The sequence below is a fragment of the Notamacropus eugenii genome, chromosome 1, assembly GCF_028372415.1.
Source record: "Notamacropus eugenii isolate mMacEug1 chromosome 1, mMacEug1.pri_v2, whole genome shotgun sequence".
NCBI lineage: Eukaryota > Metazoa > Chordata > Mammalia > Diprotodontia > Macropodidae > Notamacropus > Notamacropus eugenii.
In genome coordinates this window covers 666,018,088-666,029,078 of record NC_092872.1, presented here as the reverse complement: position 1 = coordinate 666,029,078, position 10,991 = coordinate 666,018,088, and the positions used below count along the sequence as shown (strand labels likewise).

Below are 10,991 nucleotides of genomic sequence, written 5' to 3'. Positions count from 1 at the left end.
AAGAGGCTCTACTGTTGGGATTGGAAGTTCAAATCCGTGTGGACGGTCTCGGGCGGGTAAAAGTGGGACTTCTAAATCTTAGAGTCTTACGAGGCCCTCCATGAACAGTGGGGATTCGAGAAGGTCAGACTGAGCTAGCTCGGCTAGCTCGGGTATTTCCGCCTCTCCCCGGGAGATACGTGATGGGTGGAGTCTCCCTGCCCTCGAGGTCGTCCCGGATCTGGGCATACTATTGTTATCTAACAGCACGGTATTCAGATGCAAACTGTGTGGCTGAAGGTTAAGTAGGATTGAGGAAGCCTGAAAGCTCTCTTAGCACGTGAGGAGCCAAGAGGACAGTAGGCTCCGCTTCTCTTCTTTCCTCTCTCCCCTCCCCCTCTCTCCCCGCTTGTACTTCTACTTCCAATCCCTTAAGATCTTAGCCTCCTTAGGAAATCTCCCCCTCTTCCTCCTAAGGAAGACTTCCCTGCACTTGTAACCGAGACCCTGAAATAAAGCTCAACCCTTGTTCGGCTCTGGAACGTCCTTTCTCTCATATGAGCATCCGGTTTTGGCCAACCGAAGACCTCGGAGGTGAGGTAAGAAGACTCAGGTAGCCCACACAGGCCTCTAGGCCTGGCACTCTACCTCTATTCAGACCTGGCTAAGTGGAATGCAGTGGGCCAGAATTCACCTTAAATTCGATTGTAATGTTATCTATTTGGGTGCCATCTCCCTCCCAGGATCAAAAAGCATGTACCCCAGGGATTTGGATAATCTTGTCCATCATCAGTGTCCTTCAGAGATTAAATAATCTATAGGTTCCTGAGAAAATACTGATCCTAACTTAATAATTTGCTATTAATATAAGAGAGAAATAATCATTTCTCTCACAGATCACTGTTTTATCAGCCTAGTTCTAGTGTCTTCCAAGCCATTTGCTAAAATAGCCAATATAAAAATATAGGTTTGAGAATCAGACACCCAAACAGTTGTGACTTTGCTGCAAAAAGTGACCAATGCCAGCTAACTGTTAGATCTATGAGTAAAAAACAACACACCCCACCTAACTTCTATTTCCCTAATATTAGTCAGCAGTGAGCAGAAGAAAAAACCATGCTGAAACATTTCAAATATCACTATCGTGAATAATTACATATAGCACTTAGTAATTCACAAAGTACTTTTCTCACAGCAGCTATGAGAAGTGAAACAAGTTTTGTTACAACATCTAAGGCTTGGGGTGTGGGTGCAGGTCAGGGCCGTGCAAATGAGGTACCTTATAGCAGTCCCTTAGTTGGGTCAAATGTGAATTTGGTGGTTCAGCAAGTCTTCTTTTATGGTTACGTTGTGACATGATGTATTGGTTGATGTGAGGTGATGTGATGTGATGTGATGTGAGGTGATGAGATGTGATGAGATGAGATGAGATGAGATGAGATGAGATGAGATGAGATGAGATGAGATGAGATGAGGAGGAAGTGCTTTGTGAGGCTTGAAGTGCTCTGAAAATGTGAGGTCTCATTGCGGTGCAGAACAGAAGTTTAGATGCAAAGACTAGAATGGTGGCAAGGGAGGAGGTAGCAGCAGCAGCTGACTCTTGTGGTCCAATTGAGGCCTTAATGTGACATAAGAGAATACATTCACCAAAATTTATTTGTTCTGGATGAACATGGAGATGTGAGGATGGACACATATCTCCATGGGCTTTTCTTCATCATCTGTAGTGTCAAGGAAATGCCACCTTATTCTGAATTTCAACTAAAGGTATTAAAGTTGGCATTGGGAATTTCTAGGATATCTTCTTTAGGTTAAGGCTTTCAACATCAGCCTGATACATTTGATCCTTGTACATCACTCCCCCTCACACACTCCGTTGTTCAGCCAAACTGGCCTCCCCATTCCTCGCACCCAGTGCTCCATCTTTTTTCTTTCTTAAATATATAATCTGTTTATTTTTTGGTTCTCAACATTCACTTCCCCAAGAATTTGAATTCAAAATTTTCTCCCCCATCTCTCCCCACTCCCGAACCCAGGACAGCATGCACCCCATCCACCTCTTCCTCCAGTCTGTCCTCTCTTCTATTACCTACCCTTCTTCCATTCCCTTTCCCCTTTATTTTCCTGTAGGGCAAAATAAATTTCTATATTCCTTTGCCTGTTTATCTTAATTTCCAGTTGCATGCTAAAACAACTTTTAACATTCATTATTAAAGCTTTGAGTTGCATATTCTCTCTCTCCCTGCCTACCCACTGTCATTGAGATAACAAGCAATTCAATATAGGTCATACATGTGTAACAATGCAAAGCACTTCCATAATAGTTATGTTGTAAAAGACTAACCACATTACCCTCTGTCCTATCCTGCCCTCCATTTATTCCATTCTCTCCCTTGACCTGTCCTCCCACAATGGTGTTTCCTTCAGATTATCCCTTTCCCCAATTTGCTGTCCCCTCTATTATCTTCTCTCTCCTGTTCCCTTCCCCTTTGCCTTCCTGCAGGGTAAAAATAGATTTCCATATCCAACTGAGTGTGTGTTATTCCTTCCTTAAGCCAGATTCCATGAGAGTAAGGATCACTTATTTTCTTTCATTTCCCCCCTCTTCCTCTCCATTGTAAAAGCTCTTTCTTCTCTCTTTTATGTGAGATCATTTGCTACATTCTACCTCTCCTTTTCTCTTACTCCTAGTGCATTCCATTCAATGGTAAATTTTACTTTTTTAGGTATTCTCCCTTCATATTCAGCTCACCCTGTGCCCTCTGTCTGTGTGTGTATATATATATACATACACATATACACTCATGTACATATACAAACCTACACACACACACACACACACACACACACACACACACACTCACATATATATAATATACACATACTTACATACCCATACCCATCTACCCTAATACTGAAAAAGGTCTCATGAGTTACAAATAACATCTTTTCATGTAGGAATTTAAACAGTTCAACTTTAATGAGTTCCTTAAGGCTTCTCTTTCCTGTTTACCTTTTCATATTTCTCTTGATTCTTGTATTTGAGAGTCAAGTTTTCTACTCAGCTCTGGTCTTTTCAACTATGCTTGGAAGTCCTCTATTTCATTGAAATTCTGTTTTTTTTCCTCTGAAGTATTATACTCAGTTTTGCTGGGTAGGTGATTCTTGGTTTTAATCCTATCTCCTTTGACCTCTGGAATACCATATTCCAAGCCCTTCCATCCCTTAGTGTAGAAGGTGCTAGATCTTGTGTTATCCTGATTGTATTTCCATAGTACTTGAATTGTTTCTTTCTGGCTGCTTGTAATATTTTCTCCTTTACCTGGGAACTCTGGAATTTGGCTACAATATTCCTAGGAGTTTTTCTTTTGGGATCTCTCTCAGGAGGTGATCAGTGAATTCTTTCCATTTCTATTTTACCCTCTGGTTCTAGAATATCAGGGCAGTTTTCCTTGATAATTTCTTGGAAATTGATGTCTAGGCCCTTTCTTTGATCATGGTTTTCAGGTAGACCAATAATTTTTAAATTATCTCTCCTGGATCTATTTTCTAGGTCAGTTGTTTTTCCAGTGAGATATTTCATATTGTCTTCTATTTTTTCATTCTTTTGGTTTTGTTTTATAATTTCTTAGTTTCTCATAAAGTCATTAGCTTCCATCTACTCCATTCTAATTGTTAAAGAACTATTTTTCTCAGTGAGCTTTTGAACCTCCTTTTCCATTTGGCTAATTCTGCTTTTTAAAGCATTTTTCTCCTCATTGGCTTTTTGGACCTCTTTTGCCATTTGGGTTAGTTTGTTTTTAAAGGTATTATTTTCTTCAGCATTTTTTGGGTTTCCTTTAGCAAGGTGTTGACCCGTTTTTCATGGTTTTCTTGCATCACTCTCATTTCTCTTCCCAATTTTTCCTCCACCTCTCTTACTTGATTTTCAGAATCCTTTTTGAACTCTTCCATGACCTGAGACCACTGCATATTTTTTTGGACGTTTGGTGTAGAAACCTTGACTTTGTTGTCTTCATCTGATGGTATGCTTTGTTCTTACTCATCTAAAAGGATGGGAGAAGATAACTTTTCTCCAAGAAAGTAACCTTCTATAGTCTTATTTTTCCCCCTTTTTGGGGCATTTTCCCAGCCAGGGAAAGGGACTTTTGAGTCCTTTGTCAAGTGGAGGGTATACTCTAGGGACCTGTAAATTCTCAGTTCCTCCAAGGTGGCACAGTCAAGGGAGAGGAGGTTACTTCTCTTCTGGCCTGCGTTCTAGTCTGGAAGCAGACACAAGCACTCTTTTCTGCCCAGAATCTGTGAGTAGGATTCCTTCTCCAGAGCCTCCACCAGCTCCACCACACCAGAGCTTCTCTTCACTCCAGGACTTCCACTCAAGACTGAGACCCAGATCGGCCACTCAGTTCCCCCAGGGTCTTTAGGCCAAGGGCTCCAAAAGTGGATGCTGCTGCTGCGGTGGCTGCTGTCACTCTGGGGCCGGGGCTGGGGCCAGACCGCACATCCCTCTCACCCACGTGAAAGAGCTTTCTTATTCACTTTGAAGCTGTCTTTAGCATTTGTGGGTTGAGAAATCTGGGAACCACAGCTGCTACCTGGGATTCTGTGCACTGAAGCCTGTTCTCGTCCTGTCCCTGCTGTGTGGCCCAGGTTGGGCTGTGCTTCTCGCTGAACCTAGTGCGATAGACCCTTCCTGTTGGCCTTCTAGGCTATCTTGGGCTGGAAATCTCTTTCACTCTGTCGTTTTGTGGCTTGTGCTGCTCTAGAATTTGTTTAGAGTCATTTTTTACAGGTATTTTATGGGCTGTGGAGGGAAAGAGATCCACTAGAGCAGGTCCATCTTTCTACTTCTCCATCTTGGCTCCACCCCCCATCTTTTTTTCTTTATGCTTCTGCCCTGGCTCTGAATGCACTTCTTCCTCATCCTCTTCTCTTAGAAACCCTAGTTTTCTCCAAAACTCAGCTCACCTTCTGCATGAAGCCTTTCCTGATCCTCCTAGTGCCTTCTCACCCAAATTTACCTTGTATTTATTACGCACATACTTAGGCAAGCAGGCATGTTGTCTCTCAGTGTAAGCACCTTGGGAACAAGGGCTATTTTGTTTTTCTCTTTGTATCTGTAGTACAGTGCATAGTGTGTGGTGCATAAAGGAGCTTAAATGCTTCTTGTTTGCTTTATGAAGAAACAAAAGTAGAGGGAAAAAAATCTCATGCTTTATTTGCTTTCTTTATGAAAACATATTCTGCCATCAATAAACTTGGGATCTGTTAGTTTCTAAGCAGTTAATTTATCCGGTAGGCAGACCAGTAGTCTGAGTTGATTTAGTTGTACCATAATGTACAGAAAACCCTCTGCCTTTTACTCTATTGCTACCCAGGAAAGCAAGACTTGTCTTCTACACCAGGAGATCTGGCCCCAATACACCTGAGAACAGGATGCTCATTGTGCTCCAAGCATCCTTACCCCCAAGGAAGAGTCAGGTCCCGGCTTTTGTTCAGGAGGGAAAGAGCTCTATTCAGTCTAATTCTGAGCATTTCAGTTTTATAACATTCCAAAGTCAGGCAGTATTCATTTCAAAAGGAATCCATTTCACAGGAATTAAGATTTTTTTTTTAGCAGTTTATAACTTTTGTCATCCAGTTCAACATTTATTAAGGGACTTCTTATTACAAAGCACTTTGCTAGGTACTAGGGAAACAGAGATTAAATAGTCCCAATTCTCAAGCATCTTATATTCTCCTGGAGGGGATGGGGCAGGACACAATATGTCAATAAGTAGATAATAGAGAATTTGAGAAGGGACTGACAAGGACCAGGAAGGGCTTCTTGGAGGAAGAAGAGGAATCTGATTTCTCATTACTGACACTTTTTGGCTAAGGGGACAGATTGTCACTGTCAATGTTTAAATGGGCTGTGGGAAGCCATTATTTTTTTTCTAGGTATCAGTAACATTTCACAGATTGAATCCACATACTATGTCAATTTTCCAAATGCTTCCAAGTTAGAATGAAATATAATCTACATATGAATAGAAGGGAAATGTCTTCACTTATACTGTAGACTGATACTATGGTAAGTTGGTTTCAAAAGAGGTTCCTGTGGGACTCTCTTTGAACTACTTAACAGATCAACTCTAGAATTTTCTATGCTGGATTTGACATATAAAATCTGTAAAGCATCACATAACTATTATATAATAATCATCAGTGTCAGGGACCCTTTGTTAAAGTTGACAGTAGTATTCTGGTAATTTCCCAATATCTCCAAATCCTTAAATACCCTACCAACCCTTTACTGTGGTTTCCTTAATGAACAATTTTTTTCTTAATAGAAGATGTTTCAAATGCTGTGATGTTTTATCATTCTTTACAAGCTAGGTAACAGTTGCTAAACAAATCATGTAATCACAAAGACATATTCTTCAGAGTTACTCTGGAAACACTGCTAAAGTAAATACACCAATTCCATATTTTCATTTCTGACTTGTGAAGTTAATCACTTAAAATCAATCAGAAAGATATTCAGTGGCTCAACTGAAATAGAAAGATAACTTTTAATAGTCTTTTTTATAAGCTAGTTGCTTATCTAAAAACAGAAAATGTAGATGCTTGTTTTTATACAGATCTGTATATCAAACTTTAGATTTTAACCTAGTAAGTAATGATTTTGTGCTCTTTTTTGGTATACGGTATATACTAGTAGAATCCTTTGTCTATAGAAATATTAAGAAACTCCTAAGAATATCAAGGGAATTGATGAAAAAATACAAAGGAAGGTGGTCTAGCAATATCAGATCTCAGACTATATTATAAAGCAGTAATCATTGAAACTACCTGGTACTGGCTAAGAAATAGTGTGGTGGATCAGCGGAATAGATTAGGTACACAAGACACAGCAGTCAAGGACACTATGGTAATATATTGTTTGATAAACACAAAGATTACAACCTGTGGGATAAGAACTCACTATTTGACAAAACAGCTGGGAAAACTGGAAAACAGTATGTCACAAACTAGGTATAGACCAACATCTCACATCATATCCCAAGATAAGGTCAAATGGGTACATGATTTAGACATAAAGGGTGACACCATAAGCAAATTAGATCAAGAAATAGTCTACTTGTCAGATCTATGGAGAAGGGAAAAATTCATTACCAAACAAGAGACAGTGAGCATTAACAAAATGTAAAATAGATAATTTTGATTATATTAAGTTTAAAAAAATTTACACAAGCAAAACCAATGCAACCAAGGTTAGAAGGAAAGCAGAAAGCTGGGAAATAATCTTTGCAGCAAGTATCTCTGATAATGACCTGATTTTTCAAATGCATAGAGAACTGAGTCAAATTTATAAGAATGCAAATCATTCTCCAACTGATAAATGGTCAAAGGATATGAACAGGCAGTTTTCAGATGAAGAAATCAAAGCTATGTATAATCATATGAAGTAGTATTCTAAATCACTTTTGATTAGAGAAATACAGATTAAAACAATTCTGAGATATCACTTCACACCTATCAGATTGGCTAATATGACAAAAGGGAAAATGATAAATGTTGGAAAGAATGTGGAAAAATTGGGACATTGGTTGTTGCCCTTTGTCTTCGAAGAGGACCCAAATGACATCACCATGATAAGGTGAAATTTCAGTGTATCCTACTGTGGTTGATCAGATCAATATGAGCTCGGAATGCTCTACCACAGTTTGGGCACAGATAATGTGTGTGAATATTTGAGGTGGATATCCCAAATTTGCGGTCCTAGGTTTACTTTGTGCTGTCTCAATTTTGTTTTGCTCAAAGAGCACAGCACCTTTTCTGATGTGGGCACGCCATGCTGAGCAGTCCTGTGCCAGTGTCTCCCATGTTGCACAGTAAAATCCAAAGTTTTTGAGAGAGACTCTGAGAGTGTTTTTGTATCATTTCTTCTGGTCACCATATGATCGCTTGCCCCCGTGTGAGTTCTCCATAAAATAGTCTTTTTGGCAAGCATATATTTTGCATTCAAACAACATGGCCAGCCCATCAGAGTTGCACTCTCTGAAGCATAGTTTGAATACTTGGCAGTTCAGCTCGAACAAGAATATTAAGACATTGTTGGTGAAGTTGTGACTGTTCCATCCATTCTGGAGAGCAATTTGAAACTATGCCCAAAGGGCTATAAAACTGTTCAAACTCTTTGATTCAGAAATACCATTACTAGGTCTATATCCCAGAGATCAAAGAAAAGGGAAAAGGACTTATTTGTACAAAATATTTATAGCAGTTGTTTTTGTGATGGCAAAATATTGGAGGGGATGCCCATCAACTAGGGAATGACTGAACTACTTGTATTATATGAATGTAATGGAATGCTATTGTGCAGTAAGAAATTATGAGTAGGCAGATTTCAGAAAAACCTGGAAAGACTTGTATGAATTGATGCAAAGTGAAATAAACAGAACCAGGAAAACATTGTACACAGTAACAGTAACAGCAACATTGTGTGATGATTAACTATGACTTAGCTCTTTTCAGCAATGGTACAAGACAGTTATAAAAGACTTATAATGAAAAATGCTATCCATATCCAAATAAAGAACTGATGAACTCAATGTAGATCAAAGCATATTTTTTTTTCCACTTGCTTTATTTTTTTTTGTATGTTTTTTTCTTTTGGTCTGTTTCTTCTTTTACAACTGTGAATAATATAGAAATTTTTAAATATAATTATACATATATTACCTATATGAAATTGCTTACTACTTTAGGAAGAGGGGAAGGGAAGGAGGAAGGGAGAAAAATTTGGAACTCAAAATCTTATAAAAATGGATACTAAAAATTGTGTTGACATATAATTGGGAAAAATAAAATACTATTAAAAATAAAAAAAGAAACTCCTACCTTCTTGGTTGCCCAATATTGCCCTTCCCCAGGGTATCAACTTTTTCTATCAGATAAATTTTAAAGAAGCAACAGCTCTATATGCAAAACAGTAATCAAAACTAATGTTGAAAACTTGAAAAATGATCCTAACAGATCATGTGATTTGGGTGATGGGTGATGGATGATGTCTCTCTTAAGTCATTTGTTCATTTGTGAGAACTAAATGAAGGATATTTACACCAGACCAATATCTTTATTTAGGAAGCCTAGTAGATGAGGCAGCTGGGTGGCTCAGTGGATAGAGCACTGGGCCTGAAATCAGAATAGACCTAAGTTCAAATCTTGCCTCAGATCCTTCCTAGCTGTGTAACCCCAGGCAAGTCATTTAACCTGTTTATCTTAATCTATTGGAGAAGGAAATGGCAAACCACGCCAGTATGTTTGCCAAGAAAACCTCGTGGAACAGCACTGGCATGCTATCATTCATAGGATCACAGAGTCAGGCATGACTGAACAGCAGTGAGACATACTTGGGCATGACTGAGAAAGGCTCTACTTCACCAAGTCGAGTAGATTTTTCTCAATCCTAGCAGTTTTTGAAGACCAGCTACTAAGTGATAATGAATACATGTTTCAGTGGGAGGAAGCACACTGATGAAATGAATCTTTAAGAAAGTGAAGTATGAATAATGCAGTCTTGCCTATTTCCCATGTTTTCCAATCCACAGTTTCCCCACATGATTTTGGGGACCACTTCTTTTCACAGATAGCTTTAAAAAGTAAGTGTGATAAATATTAATGTTACTAGACTGTGTTCTTTTTCTATGATCTTTTTCTCTCTTACAGAACCAGGAAGACAAGCTTAGAATGCCATCTCACTATGAACTATTATTATTGACATTTCATGGAATAGCTGAGTCAGTGTTTCCATACACAGCAAACTCATGGGGTAGAGTAATGGCAACCAGGAACTCTTTTTCCCAACAGTCAGAAGCCCATATGACTATAATTGGATCACAGTCTTCAGGATTTTGATGGCATGAAGAATGAAAGTCATGAAATTCTTACATCCAAAATTGTTAGCTATATTTATCATGTAGATTTTTAGACTTTGGGTTTTAGACCACTCTTGCTTATCTAAAAGTAGGAGTTCCTTTTTTTTTTTTCTAGTGTCAAGATTTGCCACTATCTGCTAATAAGATAATCTCTTATTTTGAAGACAATCATTCCTAAAATGACAAGAACAGGGATAAATGCATATAAAATGAGAAAGTTAGTTGCGAATCTTGATGTTGCACCTGGACAAGTACTTTCAATGAACATATTTCCTTGAGTAAAGCGACAGAGTGGATTTCCTACTGATCCATTTGAAGCACCTGCCAGAGAAAAGATTGATAGCATCAGATATGGCACACACCAGGATAATTCAGTCAGTAAGCATTTATCAAATGTCTGCCATGCCTCATCAGCACCATGCTAGGGACTCTACTTTGTCTAATTTATCAGACACTCAGCACAGTTCAGATAGCTAGGAAGTCAAGCTTTGTTAACATCAGATCATGATAAAAAAAAAATATGTGGTGTCTCAGGTTCATAGTGGAGAAGATTGGGCTGCTTTTGTTTTGAAGTGACCAGTCATACCTCCAGTTCCTGAAAAGAATCATAGTCAAATAGTGCAGAGGACGTTCTAAAATCATTGACGATTTCACTGTGAATATTCAAAATAACTACTGAATACTACCTCATCCATGACTGTACTGCCCCAAGTGACTTTGGTGTCTCTAATGATTTCTGCCAACAATTGTTCAACTTTGTTTTATAAAGCTTTTCATATGAGAAAAATAATGAATGCCAGATTGAATACTCCTGGGAAAAGCTGATTGCTTCAAGTGAGGAAAGTTGGGTTGGATCTGTCTCTGGGCAATATGTTAGAGACTTAGGTAGATGCTTAGCATTACCATTTGCCCTATTTCCTTTTAAAATAAGTGGGCTTGGTCCTTCCCCATAGTTACAGGCTGCTTCTTCAGTTCAAGGACCTGAGACATGGCCTCCACTGAGCCATTTGGTAAGGTCATGATTTAACATAGCTTTTCAAAGCACATAAACTAATAGAAATTCACAAAAGCCAGAAACTCAGTGACAGA

At 38.8% G+C, this 10,991-nt stretch overlaps 2 protein-coding genes across 2 annotated transcripts in view; one reads left to right on the top strand and one right to left on the bottom strand.

Moving 5' to 3' along the window:
• The window catches only part of DYNC2LI1 (dynein cytoplasmic 2 light intermediate chain 1), a 128,730-nt gene that overhangs the window by 45,121 nt on the left and 72,618 nt on the right, over positions 1 to 10,991 (top strand). The window lies entirely within an intron of this gene.
• The window catches only part of ABCG5 (ATP binding cassette subfamily G member 5), a 31,704-nt gene continuing 27,591 nt past the window's right edge, over positions 6,879 to 10,991 (bottom strand). The window contains exon 13 of the mRNA XM_072635748.1: positions 6,879 to 10,223. Within this exon, the coding sequence (XP_072491849.1) occupies positions 10,033 to 10,223 (191 nt within the window). The 3' untranslated portion in view covers positions 6,879 to 10,032. The remainder of the gene's footprint in view (positions 10,224 to 10,991) is intronic.